This window comes from Stenella coeruleoalba (assembly GCF_951394435.1).
Source record: "Stenella coeruleoalba genome assembly, chromosome: 10".
NCBI classification, from domain to species: domain Eukaryota; kingdom Metazoa; phylum Chordata; class Mammalia; order Artiodactyla; family Delphinidae; genus Stenella; species Stenella coeruleoalba.
In genome coordinates, this window is record NC_137156.1 from 65114882 (window position 1) to 65132482 (window position 17601).

Below are 17601 nucleotides of genomic sequence, written 5' to 3' on the forward strand. Positions count from 1 at the left end.
GTAAGACAAACGTCCAATGTAAATGTAAAAATCTGCAAAGTTCTTTAGTCTGTTTCAGTGCCTTCTGAATCATGCTGCAGTTCTTACCCTTTCTTCCCGCTCTTCTTCCGGGATTCTGTGGGTGTGGGAGGTGGAGGGGAAGGTGAATGTTTCCTCTTTCGAGCATTAGCTGATGCTTTTCTATCTCTTCTCTCTGGACTTCTGACTGGCTAGGAAGAAGTAAATGGAAGTAAATATCGGCTAGCTTTGCTGACTCCTCAGTTTCTACAAACCCTTGTCCAAAGGTGAGTTTTCACAAAGATAATACCAAACACAAGTGCGCAGAGGAAATGAAAGGCACAACATTAAGCATCCTCGACCATAAGCAGTCAGGAGACTTTCCCTGACCTTCCAGGTGATGCACCATCAATGGATATATTAGAACCATCCCACAGGTATTCAAACTATGCTACAAAACAGACATGCCCAAACCCCTCACAACTAAAAACTGTTCCTGCTCAAATTCTGTGTTCCCAGGTGGGAAAAGCATTTTCAATAACCACTGGAAAAATATGAAACACATGCTATTAAATTAATGAAATACAAAGACTGGCTGAATGATCTTGTGAAAATGTACCAGAAACTACTCCTAGTTCATCATTAAAAGGAATATAAGAGAAAATGACTCAAAAGAGGTAAAATTTTACAAGACTGCACCTTATGATTTAAAAGTCAACCCACAGGGGCTTCCCTGGTGGCGCAGTGGTTGGGAGTCTGCCTGCCGATGCAGGGGACACGGGTTCGTGCCCCGGTCCGGGAAGATCCCACATGCCGTGGAGCGGCTGGGCCCGTGAGCCATGGCCGCTGAGCCTGTGCGTCCGGAGCCTGTGTTCCGCAACGGGAGAGGCCACAACAGTGAGGCCCGCGTACCGCAAAAACAAAACAAAACAAAAAAAAGTCAACCCACACGTGTAAAACTATCCCTATCTGCAGATGACATGATCTTATATATGGATAACCCCAAGGAATCCACAAAAAAACTATTAGAGCTAATAAACAAGTTCAGCATAGTTGCAGGCCATACATCAATATACAAAAGTCAGCCTGTAGATGATAAATTTAATACCAATTTAATAAAACAGACCATAATAAAGAAAATACACCTAAAATGATCCACAGTATTGCATCTGAGGTTGAAAAACGAATCAGAGATTAAAACATCAATTAGACATTAATGATTGGGACTTCTCTGGTGGCGCCGTGGTTAAGAATCCGCCTGCCAATGCAGGGAACACGGGTTTGAGCTCTGGTCCAGGAAGATCCCACATGCCACGGAACAATTAAGCCCGTGTGCCACAACTACTGAGCCCGTGTGCTCCAACTACTGAAGCCAGCGCACCTAGAGCCTGTGCTCCACAACAAGAGAAGCCACCACAATGAGAAGCCTGTGCGCCACAACGAAGCATAGCCCCCACTCGCCGCAATGAGAGAAAGCCCACACGCAGCAACGAAGACCCAACGCAGGCAAAAAAAAAAAATATCCAAAGCAAATAGGGATGAACTAAAAATAAAAAGATATGAAAAAGACTCAGTTTTTAAATATTTTTCTTAAAGATAAAGAATATATGGTGTGTGACAGACTTTTAGTAAGAAAGTCTTGGGGTTGAAAATAGGTATGAAAGAACTACACTTTCTAAATTATTGGTTAAAAGTATATGCCTCAAAGATTTTTTTCAAAAAACTAAAAAACAAAACCAAAAGCAAAAATCTTAAGTGTCCCCAATGAAAAAAGACTTCCGGAATCACAGGTATCTACCTGAAGCTGTCATAACCCAACACTAACACATCTAAGCCTTCTCAGTCTCAAGTCTTCCTCTAGTGACACACCTACCTCCCAACTTGTGACTTATAACAAAACATGGATAAATATTTAAATGATTGGGCTTCTTAAAGGATTAAAGAGTATTAAATGTCAAGTCCCCCTACCTGAAAAAAGGACTGAACTGTAACTATGAGACCTTTAAGGCCTATACTTTATACTAACTACTATATGTTCCTTAACAAAGCTATTAAAAAATATTAAAACTAAATCAGTTTTCCCTTGGAAAATGAAGAGCTAAGTTAAATTACCCCATGATGACATTTGGCTCACAAAATTAATACTCAGATCTAGAGAACAAAATCAGTTGTACTACCTTGCACACTGCATGGGCCACTTTAAATCTTAATGACCCTCTGAGATTCTCATGCCCCTTTTTGGGGGATGTCAGCTCCTGAGATGGTTGTTATGGCCATTTAGTAACTTTTATATATACTTGATGGCTGACAGTTTATTAATGAAGATTTGATAACATTCAGGCCAAGAAAGAAGAAAACACCAAGTGAGAAAAATGGTGCCAAACCAAATACCTCTTCATTCTTTGTTGAAATTCGCTGACGAAAACTCACGGGCTTCCTGTTCTCATCCACCTCATAATCCTCCTCATTCATCCATTCATTGAAAACATCAGTGTCCAAAATCCATTTTGCATGAACCTAAAGTCACATCAAAGCATGAATATCTACATAAATAATAAATCACTACAGTTTTTAAAGTATTCAAAATGAAAGTAGCTGATTTATTACACTCAAAGCCTCAACTGCATAGAACAGTTTAAAAATACGACTATTAGTGACATATGAGTGGCAACTTTACCACTTCAATTTTCATTCCATGTCTTTTACTGAGTAAACAGTAAAAAAGCATGACTGGTTTTGTGTAGGCTTTGATAACCAAGACCCTGAAATTGGATAATCATGTCATCTTTTTTATTTCAGTTTTATTTAGGTGTAAATGAAAAATAAAACTGATTTTAAGATTTTTATTTAAGGTGTACGTTGTGATTTGATATACATACACATCGTGAAAGGATTCACCCCCCCCCAGCAAATTAATACATCCATCCCCTCACATATTTATCTTGTGTGCGTGTGCACGCGTGTGCACACGAGAACACTTAGGTCTACTCTCTTAGCAAATTTCAACTTTACAGTACAGTGTTATCAACTTTTGTCACATTTGACATTAGCTCCTCAGACCTAATTTATCTTATAGCTGAAAACTGGTACCCTTTTACCAACCGTTTCCTATTTCTCCTACCCCCCAATCCCTGGCAACCACTTTTCTACAGTTTCTAGGAGTTTGACTTTTTTTTTTTCTTTAAAGATTCCACATATAAGTGACACCATGCAGTACTTGTATTTCTCTACCTGGCTTATTTCACTAATCCGTGGCATCTTCATCTTCACAAAAATCAGTGACAGAAACATTCAAAGGCAAAAGGCCAAAGTAAATCATTGCTTTAGGCATAAAGAATGTCTCTAGGTTTATACATTCGATAACATTCTAAGAAATGATGAAAGAGGACATTTACTGACATGTTGCCCAGTCCTGTCAAGTACACATGGTGCTCTAAAGAGGCCTTTCAGGGACAGCCAAGGTTGGGACAGGGGGGAGAAGTGAGAGTCAGATTTGGGGTTCTTCCCAGTCCTTTACATGGCCACTTCTTTTTTTTTTTTTTTTGTTAACGTTTCTAAGAATAAAAGGAAGGGTTCTCTGGATGTCATATAGATACACATGTAGATACGGATATATATAGATATTTAAACCACAGCCCTAGCCTCTATAATACTTCTATTTATTCAACAGTATTTCTCAAAGTGAGCACAATTGGAATTGGGGACTAGACGTCTTTCCTGTGTGGGACTGCTGTTCAGTCATGGGTGGTGTGTGGGTGTGTGTGTGTGTTGCAATTAACATGCCCAGTCAAGAATCATTAAAATACTAACATGAGAGCAAAGAGAGAAAAAGAGAGCAGCAACTACAGCTATGAAGCCTTCAGGAACTAAAAACCTACAACATAGCAATCACTGAGACTATATGGACTTGCCAATAAAAATATTTTGTCAATCTAAGCTCCCCACTGCTCCCCCCTTGCATTTTTTTAAAAAAAGGAAACATTACTACATTGGTTGTTAAGGATATTGCCTGAATGATATACTGCTTTAAGAATGACATCGACCTGACTACATGCCTCTTTTCCTCCCAAAACTAGAGCTACACAGTAACAAACACAAAATTAATACCCGTCAAGGAGAATATAAGACCTTAAATAATGTAACTCGAAAAGACTCCTATATGTATAAATTATGAGAATGGGATATATAAATAGAGCATGAGAAACCTTAAGCTAATTAGAGAAAAAAATCTATTTAAAGGCATGACTATGTTCAAGAAAAGGGTAAATTAATTCAGTGATGTAATTAATTGCAGAAAAATTTAATTCAGTAATTAATTCAGAAAAATTTATGTCACAGCATTTGAAAACATAATAGTCTTTTCCAAATTGTTCATAAGTATGTATATATTTTAAAAGTAGAGCTGAATATTCACATTGTACATTCTTTACTATCCAGAAGACCTTGAGAGAATTCTCTTGAGAAAGTATGTTAGGACAGTATGGACAACTAATAATCATTTGTGCCAGGCACTCTGCTGAACACCTTACATATAATATGATCTTGTTTAATCCCGCTAAGCAAGGCAGGTTAGTCTCTCCAGTTTTCCAAATCAGCAAACTGGGGCACAGAGTGTCAGCAAGCTGCCCAGTTACTTACCTACCAAGAGGCAAAGCTTTGCACGGAGTTCTGCCTAAGCTCTTATGCCACTATGCTCTATTACCTGTCTCACAAAAACACCTTAGGGTCAGAATAATATAATAGGTTGTGCAACCTTCAGCAAAATTATCTAACTTCTATAACTCAGTTTCCTTACCTATGAAATGATACGATGGTAAACTCTGCTATCAAGCCCAGTCCTAAACTTCTGACAACTATAATCTTCAACATAGTATGTTTCTAAAAATCCTTTCGTAATACTTGACAATGTTATATGGCTCACAAGTCATATAGTTTATCCCTTTAATCAACATTTTTTTCCAAGTAACAACTTAACTGTTTGACTAGACAGATGTCTAGATTTGACTACACACAAAGATATATGTTTGAAACTGTTAGACAATGCTGGAGGCTCAGTAGTTCTAACATCAGAGAGCACAGTTCACATTTTTTTCAAGTTTTCAATGAGAACAGATTGAACAAGTAACCTCTCAGATTACATTTAAAGGTAGTTTTTGTTGTTTAAAATCATCTCCCCTGATATGGGAACATATGTATAACTGATTCACTTTGTTATAAAGCAGAAACTAACACACCATTGTAAAGCAATTATACCCCAATAAAGATGTTAAAAAAAAAAATCATCTTCCCTGAAGATAATGGGACAACACAAATATAGCAAGAATTGGTATGCTTTTTTGGGGGGGGGCGGGGGGAAGGGTCAGATACTAAATATTTTAGGCTTGCAAGCCATATGTTCTCTGTCTCTACTCAACTCTGCTGCTATAGTGTGCAATCAGCCACAGAAAATACATAAATGAATGGGTTTGGTGGTGATCTAATACAATTTTATATACAAAAACAGGTGGCTATAATTTGCCAACCCTTGTAAAAGGAAAAGTAGTTTTATCCACTGACACTCCATATATGAGGTTTAATAGAGAAAAAATTTTCCAAAAATATACATTAATTACTATATGATCATTCTGAGACGATCAATGAAATGTGAAGAAAATTATACAACTTAACTGAAAGAGATATAAAAGACCTAAATAAACTGGGAGATAAATTGCCTCCACAAATTGAGAGGCTCAGTATTGTAAAGATGTCAGTTTTCTCCAAGTTGTTCTACAGATTAAATTTAATTCGAATCAAAATCCCAATGAGTTTGTTTAATATGGACCTTAACAAGCTGATTCTAAACTTTACACAAAACAGCAAAGACCCAAAAGACTCCTGAAGAAAAAAGTGGGAGTACTCAAGTCAAAACAAATAACTAATAAAACTTTATAATAGAGTCAAGAAACAAATCACGACATACATAAAAATTTACTTTTAACAGAAATGGCTTGGATCAGTGGGGAGAGAAATCCAGCTTTAATATTTTTCCACCTTGAAACTATAGCTGATCTCACACCATATGGGGAAAATTTTTTTTCCCCTACATTATAACATGTTTAAAAATTAATTCCAGGTAGATTAAAGATCTTTATATATTAAAGGCAAAACTAAAGAATTTTTAAAGATGATTTAAGAAAATGTCGTGATGACCTTGGGATAGAAAACAAAAAGATAAGCTACTAGGAAAACTATGTTTTTAATTTTTATTTTGTAATAAATTTATTTATTTGATTTGATTTTTTATTTTTGGCTGCGTTGGGTCTTCGTTGCTGCACATGGGGGCTTTCTCTAGTAGCGACAAGCGGGGGCTACTCTTAGTTGCGGTGTGCTGGTTTCTCATTACAGTGGCTTTTCTTGTTGCGGAGCACGGGCTCTAGGCACGTGAGCTTCAGTAGTTGTGGCACGTGGGCTCAGTAGTTGTCGCTGGCAGGCTCTAGAGAGCAGGCTCAGTAGTTGTGGCACACGGGGTTAGCTGCTCCGCAGTATGTCGGATCTTCCCAGACCAGGGCTCGAACCTGTGTCCCCTCCACTGGCAGGCGGATTCTTAACCACTGCACCACCAGGGAAGCCCAGAAAACCTATTTTTAACACAGGTAACTGATGATGTAACCACGCCTGTTAGTATGCAGAATATCTAAAGAACACCCACAAAGAAAAAGACAACGCAATGGAAAAAAAAAAGCAAAAGGTGGAAACGAGCACTTCATAGAGGAAGAAACACCAAAGGTCAAAGAATTCATGAAAAGATGGCAAAGCTATTTGGTAATAAGAGAAATACAAGTTAAAACCCTAAAGAAACACCACTTCACATCCAGTAGATAAGTAAATATCACTAAGTCAGAATACACCAAGCAGGCCTTCCCTGGTGGCGCAGTGGTTGAGAATCCACCCGCCAGTGCAGGGGACACAGGTTCGATCCCTGGTCTGGGAAGATCCCACATGTTGTGGAGCAACTAAGCCCGTGCACCACAACTACTGAGCCTGTGCTCTAGAGCTCATGAGCCACAACTACTGAGCCTGTGTGCCGCAACTACTGAAGCCCGCACGCCTAGAGCCCATGCTCCACAACGAGAGAAGCCACCACAATGAGAAGCCTGTGCACTGCAATGAAGAGTAGCCCCCGCTCGCTGCAACTAGAGAAAGCCCGCACACAGCAACGAAGACCGAACACAGCCAAAAATAAATAAATAAAATAAATTGGAAAAAAAAAAAAGAATATACCAAGCACTGTCCATGATACAGAGCATCCAGAAAACTTATACACCCTTAGCAAAATAAATTTTTACAACCATCTGGAAACAATATGGCATTGTTTAGAAAAAGTGAATGTTTGCATTCCCTAAGATCCAGTAATTCCATTATGAACAAACACAAAAGATGTATGTTCAGGAAAATTCATAGTAGCATTTTTCATAGTACATTAAAGTAGAAACTACCACACCCACCCACATTACAATGGATATATTGTGACATATGCATACACGAGATTACTTGTACTGCTATATACTATAGATGAATGATGCTGAACAAAAAGGCAAGTCACGAAAAAATACAATATGATTACACTGATATTAAAGCTTTTTAAATGTAAAAACTAAAACAGGATTTGTGTAGTTTTGTGTGTGTGTGTGCGTGTGTGGTAAAACTGCATAAAAAAGACAAGCCAAACATTCAGAATAACGGTTAGCTCTGAGTGGGCAGGCCAAAGGATGAACATGGAATGCTTCAATGGTAATGGTAATGTTCTTTTTTGAGAGTGGCAAGTACACAGGTGTTTTTTAAAACTGTGATCTGTTTTTATTATTCATATTTAATAAATGTTAATATCCACAATTTAACATTTTAAATTAAGTGCTAACTTTCTCATAGCAATCACATTTCCTCTAGAACAACAAAACAATACATAAGCATTGTTTTATACAATAATAGAGAAACTAAAATCCCAGTTCAAATTTTCTGACTAAAGACATGCTTAGTTAGCTCCTTTTCTCTAGGTTTCAGGGATAAGATCTTCAAGCATTAAAAAGTATTATACTAGGATTATATTCTCTTGAAGGTAAAATAAAAATGCAAGTTCAAGAAGAAAAATAAAGTATATAACACACTTGACTTTTAACGAAAAGCATATCCATTTATTCTTAAAATGGATAACAGTGAGCACAAATTGCAATTTCGATTTCATAGGATACATTAAGAAAAAGTATTTAAATATAATAAATTAATTTTAAAAAGATAACCAACAAGGACCTACTGTATAGCACAGGGAACTCTGCTCAATATTATGTGGCAGCCTGGATGGGAGGGGAGTCTGGGGGAGAATGGATACATGTATATATGTATGGTTAAGTCTCTTTGCTGTGCACCTGAAACTATCACAACATTGTTAATCGGCTATATTCCAATATAAACTAAAAAGTTAAAAAAAATTTTTTTAAATTTAGTTTGTAAATACAAACATAAAAGCAAAAAAATAAACAAACATGAAAGATTCCACATACTCAGTAACTATTTAAATATCTAGTGAATAATTTTATATGTTAACTAAACATAAAAGGAAGTAGGGGACTTCCCTGGTGGTCCAGTGGTTAAAAATCCACCTTCCAATGCAGGGAACGTGGGTTCAATCCCTGGTCAGGGAACTAAGATCCTACATGCTGCGGGGCAACTAACCCCATGCACTGCAACTACTGAGCACGTGAGCCACAACTAGATAGCCAGCAGGCTGCAACTACAGAACCCATGCTCTCTGGAGCTTGCGAGCCACAACTAGAGAGAAGCCCACATGTCGCAACAAAAGATCCCACATGTTGCAATACAGATGTCACATGCCACAACTAAGACCCGACACAGCCAAAAATAAGATAAATATATTGTTTTTAAAAGTAAATAGTTCCTAATTTTGCTTTCTTGGACATACATGATCAACAAAGTTTGAAAACCACTGATTTAAAGTATTTGTAATTGCTTTTATTGCAGGGTGGGCATTCTTTAGCTAATGTATTTTCCTTTAAAAGTCATTCTAGGGACTTCCCTGGTGACACATGGTTAAGAATCCGCCTGCCAATGCAGGGGACATGGGTTCTAGCCCTGGCCTGGGAAGATCCCACATGCCGCGGAGCAGCTAAGCCCGTGCACCACAACTACTGAGCCTGTGCCCTAGAGCCCACGAGCCACAACTACTGAGCCCATGTGCCACAACTACTGAAGCCTGCTCGCCTGGAGCCCGTGCTCCGCAACAAGAGAAGCCACTGCAATGAGAAGCATGCACCTGCAACGAAGAGTGGCCTCCGCTTGCCTCAACTAGAGAAAGCCCGCACGCAGCAACAAAGACCCAAGGCAGCCAAATAAATAAACAAATAATTTTTTTAAAAAAGTCATTCTATTTTCCTAAAAACAAGACAAAGAAATGCTACCAGTTTCCTCATTCCTTATAAGAATTTGTCATTCCAATAAACTATACCCAGGAATCAGGGGGAGAGTGTGTGTGAAAATCACAGAAACATCACACAAGGGAACAATTGTTGCACTGGCACTCTAAATGAGGATTCAGCACTTATTTGTAACCCATACATGGAGACACAAAAAGAATGGTTAAAAATTTTTCTGTAGTCTACACGTCAAGTAAAAAGTTTATTTCTAACAAAGAAAGGCCGGATTTTAAAAGTTAACATTTTCCGGACTCCCCCGGTGGCATGGCGGTTAAGAACCCACCTGCCAATGCAGGGGACACGGGTTCGAGGCCTGGTCTGGGAAGATCCCACATGCCGCGGAGCAACTAAGCCCGTGCGCCACAACTACTGAGCCCGCGTGCCACAACTACTGAGCCCGCAAGCCACAAATACTGAGGCTGTGTGCCTAGAGCCCATGCTCTGCAACAAGAGAAGCCATCTCAATAAGAAGCCCGCGCACCGCAACGAAGAGTAGCCCCTGCTCGCTTCAACTAGAGAAAGCCCGCATGCAGCAATGGAAACCCAACATAGCCAAAAAAAATTAATTAATTTAAAAAAAAAAGAAAACAATGTCTCTACGTGTATAACTGGGTCCCTTTGCTGTACAGTAGAGATTGGCACAACACTGTAAATCAACTATACTTCAATTCAAAACTACCAAAAAAACCCCACCATAACTAAAGTAAAAAATACAACTAAATATTTGCAATATACTCTAAACATTTAAATAACTTTTATTACTCTAGGAGACAACAGAAAAAACTAACTGAAAAACGAGAAAAAAATTTTTTAAAAAAACCATTAAAGGGCTTCCCTAGTGGCGCAGTGGTTGAGAGTCCGCCTGCCGATGCAGGGGACACGGGTTCGTGCCCCGGTCCGGGAAGATCCCACATGCCGCAGAGCGGCTGGGCCCGTGAGCCATGGCCGCTGAGCCTGCGCGTCCGGAGCCTGTGCTCCGCAACGGGAGAGGCCACAACAGTGAGAGGCCCGCGTACCGCAAAAAAAAAAAAAAAAACCATTAAAAAAGACCCTTGAAAATATAAAAAGATGTTCAACTTCACTTCACTCACAAAAAGAGATACCAAATTAAAATTAACATGGATACCATTTCTCACATATCAGGATTTGCAAAAATTCAAACGCTTGACGCCACTCTCTTGGTGAGGCCATGAGGGAAGAGGCACTCTGGCTTCACTGTTTACAAGAATTCAAAACCGTGCAGACTCCCATGGTAGAGGCATGAATCTAACAAAACTATGTATTTTAATTTACTCCTCAACACAGCAACTCTAATTTTAGAAATTTACCTTGAGCATCCACCTTAAAGAAATAAGGCAATACATACGGCACAAGGTTATTTATCGCAGCTTTGTCTGTAATTCTAAAGTAATGGCAACTATTCACATTTCCAAGTATAATGGAGCACTGTGAAGGTATGACCACCAAGAGTTTCCAGGAAAGATTAAGCAGAAAAGGCAAAGTATAAAAGAGGGAAATAAAAAAATATGCAAACACCTACATGTTTTGGCAAAAAGAAACACAGGAAGGATAAGCCAGAAAACAGTAAGTTTATTCTACAAGGAATGGGGAGATGGGAATAGAATGAGCTCATGAGGAAGTATACATTTTTTGGAAGCATACATTTTTTGAAAGCACATTAGAATTCTACATATTCAAAATATAAAACTGGGGAGATCCCTGGTGGTCCAGTGGTAAAGAATCTGACTTACAATGCAGGTGACGCGGGTTTGATCACTGGTCAGGAAACTAAGATCCCACATGTCGCGGGGCAACTAAGCCCGTATGCCACAACTACTGAGCTCCTGCACCTCAACTAGAGCCCGCGTGCCACAAATTACAGAGTCCATGCGCTCTGGAACCCACACGCCACAACTACAGGGCCCACGTGCCTGTGTGCCACAACTAGAGAAGAGAAAACCCGCACGCCACTAGAGAGAAGCCCGCACACAACGAAGAGCCCGCGCTCCGCAATGGTGACCCTGCGTGTGGCAACTAAGACCTGACTCAGGCAAATAAATAATAAATAAATCTTAAAAAATAAATATATATAAAATTAAATCAGCTTGGATGGGAAGAGGGAGAGGAAACACCAAAACTGAAAACAAACTGAAAGAAATAAACCTTTAACAATACTTCAAATAAGTAAAAACCACACTGAAGGGAGGGGAAAAAACGTTCATCCAGGTAACTCACGAACACACTATTTGCCAATATATAATACACCCTCAGTCTTGGTCAGGGCTAGGGGAGCAGGAGAACCACAAACATATCTTGAACTCTTTTAGTACTTTTGTTTATGGTAGTGGCAGGGGCAAAGCAATTCTGAAACTAATTTGAACGTATTCATAAACGTGTTGATGCTGGGAGCCAAGATTCTTACTCTCAGAAGAAGAGACATATAAATATGGAGTAGAGGAGGGCAAAAAGGAACACTGTGGGGACAGATTAGAACTGGAGGTATCATTATGGCCTCATTATTTCTAAAATATATATATTATGTGTATATGCACGCATATGTGTACTCAACTACTGTCTGCATTTGAATTTACAGATACATAATAGCTCTGAATAGAAAGGACCTAGAAGCAAAGATACTTCAGTAGCACTGAGCATACCTGTACCCAGATCTTGGTCTCTAATACCTTCTCCTACTGAAAGAAATGAGAGCGCCTCAGAGAAACACCTGATTCTAGGCATGAGGAATGGAAGGTACTAAATGAACCTGGAACATCCTACTATGCCCTGAAGGAGGTGCTCAAAAATGACAAGTGCTTGTCACAAGGATCACAAGCCAAGGACTTCCCTGGTGGTCAAGCGGTTAAAACTTCGCCTTACAATGTAGGGGGTGCGGGTTCAATCCCTGGTCGGGGAGCTAAGATCCCACATGCCTCATGGCCAAAAAAACCAAAACATAAAACAGAAGCAATACTGTAACAAATTCAATAAAGACTTTAAAAATGGTCCACATCAAAAAAATCTTAAAAAAAAAAAACCAACAAGGATGACAAGCCAGCCTGAAGGGGCTCCCAGTGGCCAAATATGAAACAACTTCAGCACAAAATACTGAAGTAATGAATTATTGAGCACTGAAAAATTACAATTCCATGAATTCACACTGACAACAGACAAATAAATAAGTAAAAGAGGGAAAAGGAAGGGCTCTTGCTTACAGAACTCTGAAAGCCAACTGGTAAATGTGGAGGGAAGGGCTGGAGTGGAAAAGTATTGCTGTGTAATCATCAAAGAAAAGACTGGTTCAGGCAAGAATTCTAAGTGGATGCTAAACCTGGGTGACAGAGAGAGGATTTTGATGAGAAGGAGGATATCTCCATGGTCTAAAGAATCTTTCACAAATTGTTTATAAGTTGCAAATGGAGGGGAAAAGTAACCATACAGTGGAGCCATCACAGAACACCTTAACTGGGTGATTAAGATCACCAGTGAGGAGGGACTTCCCTGGTGGTCCAGTGGTTAAGACTCCATGCTCCCAATGTACAGGGCCTGGGTTCGATCCCTGGTCTGGGAACTAAATACCACATGCCGCAACTAAGAGTTCACATGCCACAACTAAAGGTCCCACATGACACAACGAAGATCCCACGTGCTGCAACTAAGGCCTGGCACAGCCAAATAAATAAATATATTTTTTAAAAAAAAAAAAAAGATCACGGGCTTCCCTGGTGGCGCAGTGGTTGAGAGTCCGCCTGCCGATGCAGGGGACACGGGTTTGTGCCCCGGTCAGGGAAGATCCCACATGCCGCAGAGCGGCTGGGCCCGTGAGCCTTGGCCACTGGGCCTGGGCGTCCGGAGCCTGTGCTCCACAACGGGAGAGGCCACAGCAGTGGGAGGCCCACATACTGCAAAAAAAAAAAAAAAAAAAAAAACTACAAACAATAAATGCTGGAGAGGATGTGGAGAAAAGGGAACCCTCCTACACGGTGGGTAGGAATGTAAATTGGTACAGCCACAGTACAGAACAGTATGGAGGTTCCTTAAAAAACCAGAAATAGAACTACCATATGATCTAGCAATCCCACTCCTGGGCATATATCCAGAGAAAACCATAATTCGAAAAGATGTATGTACCCCAATATTCATTGCAGCACTATTCACAACAGCCAGGACATGGAAGCAATGAAATGTTCATTGACGGAGAAATGGATAAAGAAGATGTGGTATATACATACAATGGAATACTACTCAGCCATAAAAAAGAATGAAATAATGCCATTCGCAGCAACATGGATGGATCTAGAGATTTTCATACTGAGTGAAGTAAGTCAGTGAGAAAGACAAACATATCATATGATATCACTTATATGTGGAATCTAAAAAAATGGTACAAATGAACCTATTCAGAAATAGAGTCACAGATACAGAAAACAAACTTATGGTTACCAAGGGGAAAGTGAGGGGATAAATTGGGAGATTGCTATTGACATATACACACTACTATATATAAAACAGAAAACTAATAAGAACCTACTGTATAGCACAGGGAACTTTACTCAATACTCCGTAATGGCCTATATGGGAACAGAGTCTAAAAAGAGTAGATATATGTCTATGTATAACTGATTCACTTTGCTGTACAGCAGAAACTAACACAACATTGTAAATCAACAATACTCCAATAAAAATTAAAAATTACTGGGTCAAGTGGCAACACTGGAATATGGACTTTAGTAGACTAAAATATTGTGTCAATGTTAAATTTAATGAACTTGATTACTGTGCTTATGTATGAGAATTTCTTATCCTAGTAAACACACACTTATTGGAGTAAAGGCCCATTATATATGCATCTTTATCTCAAATGATTCAGAAAAAACATATTTATAAACAGATATAGACTATAAATGATAAATCAAAATGGGAGTGAAATGGTAACAGGCAAATCTAGATAAAGGGTATATAGGTATGCCATGTACTATTCTTTTTCTTGCAACTTTTCTGTAAGTTTGAAGTTATTTCCAAATAAAGTGTTTAAAAAAAAAAAGACTAATTTTGGTTAATCCCATTTTCCTCATATGGAATCTAAAGCTCAAAGGCTGTCTTTCTGAAAGTCACACAAATTAGAAATAGGTTGAACCAGGTCTAAAATCTAACATTTTGATCCAATTTAAGTGCTCCTTACATGATACAGAAGTCAATAAAGATCATGTAAAATCACCCATGGAAAGGAGCAGAGCTCCCTGTAAAAATACTGATTCCGGGACTGGGATGGGAAAATTACAAAGGAGTTTGGGGGGCTTCCCTGGTGGCGCAGTGGTTAAGAATCTGCCTACTAATGCAGGGGACACGGGCTCAAGCCGTGGTCTGGGAAGATCCCACATGCCGTGGAGCAACTAAGCCTGTGCAACACAACTACTGAGCCTGCGCTCTAGAGCCTGCGAGCCACAACTGCTGAAGCCCGTGCACCTGGAGCCCGAGGAGAAGCCCACACACTGCAACAAAAAGTAGCCCCCGCTCACCGCAACTAGACAAAGCCCGCGCGCAGCAACGAAGACCCAACGCAGCCAAATATAAACAAAAATTAAATAAATTAATTTAAAAAAAAAAAAGGAGTTTGGAACATCTTTTTGTGTCAGAAAGTAGGAGATATGCAAAAATGCATCAAATAATGCCAAAAGGTCACAGGAGGCAGCTTAAAGTCGTTCCCACTGGCCAAATTTAGATAATTCATCAAAATGAAGAATGGTAGTAATGTCACTGCTGTGTGAATGCATAGACCACAGACACACATAAAGGGAGAAGGGAAAGCTTGTCCCTGCTGCAAAATGCCAACTGCAAGCACAGATGGAATGGATAGAATTAGAAAAGCACCAGTAATAACTTAATTCAGTCACAGAAATTATTAATGGATGAGCAAACTTTCAGACACAAATTCAATGAAGAAAAGTATATTTGTGTAGTCTCAAAGTATTTCCCTATAAAATATTTTAAATGTCAATGAGAAAAATGGTAATGTTACAGTGGGAAAACCAGGCAGACAGTACCTTCACAAATTATCAAAGTATGAGCCATAATGGGAAAAATGGATAATATGAGGCTGCCAATATGATGCACTGAGAAGGACACAATATTAGTTATGGAGTACTGCAGCCAAAAATACATAGCCTGAATATAAGGAAATACATGAACTAAAATTCAGGGACATTCTAAAACAACAACTGACCTATATACTTCTAAAATGCCAGTGTCATAGAAGAAAAAAGAAGGGCTGAAAGTTCCAGATTAAAGTAGACTAAAGAAATGTGACAACTAAATGCAGTGTGTGATCCTGAACTGGATCCTGGATCAGGGGAAAAACTAAGTATAAAGCTTATTATATCAGTGGGACAACTGGTGAAGATGTAATATGGGCCCTGTATCAGGTAATAAATTATTTAAATAATTAACAACAGGGGGGACTTCTCTGGTGGTACAGTGGTTAAGACTCTGCACTCCCAATGCAGGGGGCCCAGTTTCAATGCCTGGTCAGGGAACTAGATCCCACACACATGCTGCTAACTAAGAGTTTGCATTCCACAACTAAGAAGCTCACATGCCTCAACTAAGGAGCCCACAGGCCACAACTGAGGAGCCCACCTGCTGCAACTAAGGACCCCGAGTGCTGCAACTAAGGAGCCCACGAGCCACAACTAAGACCTGGTGCAACCAAATAAACATGAATATATAAATATTTTTTAAAGATAATAACAACGGGAATCTGGAATAAGAGTATAAAACAGTACTTTGTTTTGTATTATTCCTGCACCTTCAAAATTATTTCCACGTTAAAAGTTGAAACCATTATAATAGAAATGATTCGTAAGAGAAGTCTGTATCATAATAAAAGCCACGAAGGCACTGCTTCCAGCCTTCCTAAATGACATCATCAACGATGTTCAACTCCACTCCTAACACTCTCAACTTTCTCAAACCACAATCTAACTTTCCTTTGGGGTCTCCTCAAACATCACTGCAGATATCTGATCTAAGACCTGGATAATGAGGTCTTCGACCATAGGTATCTCTTAATAGTATGACAAGAAAGGAAGAATCATCGTTCTGTATCTCTTTAAAACATTGCTGTTGAGAACAGCTAAGAAGGGCTATTAAGTTATGTAAGAATAAATTTTGTTTTAAAAAGCATCTTTCACCTTCCATGGCTTTTCTGGAATTGGTGGATCTTCAATTTCCACATCAACATCATTACTATGGACCCAAGTATCATAGCTGTAAAGAAAATGAAAAAAGGAAAAACAAATTAGAACCCAAATTCATTCACGGAAAAAACTTTGATCAAGAGGTAAAAATACATTTTAAAAATGCTATTAGGATCCAGTAATAACAAATTATCACATACTTTTGTCTCTAACACTCTGACAAGAAATCTCTTCTGCAGAGGTCTACAGTAACCTTCACGTCGTAAAACCCAAAGTTTAAAAGCCTCAGTCCACAGAATTTCAACATGTTGATCACTCCTCAAAGCATTTCCCTTATTTGTCCTCTAAGACAGTACTATCATCTGGCATTCCTTCTAGTCACAAGCCTCTCTCTTCAGTCTCCACTGCCAGTTTCTCCTCTCCTACCAAACCTCTTCAACACTGGAAGGCCCCAAGTTTCAGTTTTTGGAACAATCCTCTGACCTATTCATCCTCTTGATGATCATCTCATGCAGTTCTATGCCTTCAAACATATACTGATGACTTGAAATCTCATACCTGCCCTATTCTCTGAATTCTGCACTCATAAATTCAACTGCCAATTCCACATCTCTCATTACATGTCTAATAAAGCTTTCAAACCCAATATTGATACACTCAAAATTCAACATATAATGCCATCCCAACTCAAACAATATGATCTAGCCAATCATCCTCCTCTCAGGAAATGCCAATTCCACTTTTCCAGTTGTTCTGGCCAAAATACTTGCAAGATATCCTTGACTTCACTCTGAATTACATCCTATAATCAAACTATCAACAACTTCTACCACTTTCACCTTCAAAATATGTTTAGGATCTATATAACTTCCATGTTGACCCAAAGGCCCTGGGAGTCCATTTTTCACATAGCAACCAGAGCAATCCTTTAAAAAACTAAGTCC

At 39.1% G+C, this 17601-nt stretch overlaps 1 protein-coding gene across 3 annotated transcripts in view; it reads right to left on the minus strand.

Moving 5' to 3' along the window:
• The window catches only part of SMARCC1 (SWI/SNF related BAF chromatin remodeling complex subunit C1), a gene marked incomplete at its 5' end in the record, with an annotated part of 203228 nt that overhangs the window by 110419 nt on the left and 75208 nt on the right, over positions 1-17601 (minus strand). For all 3 annotated transcript variants that reach the window (XM_079933951.1, XM_079933950.1, XM_079933949.1), the window contains 3 exons: positions 88-209; positions 2389-2514; positions 16652-16727. In XM_079933951.1, coding sequence (XP_079790077.1) covers positions 88-209; positions 2389-2514; positions 16652-16727 — 324 coding nt within the window. The remainder of the gene's footprint in view (positions 1-87; positions 210-2388; positions 2515-16651; positions 16728-17601) is intronic.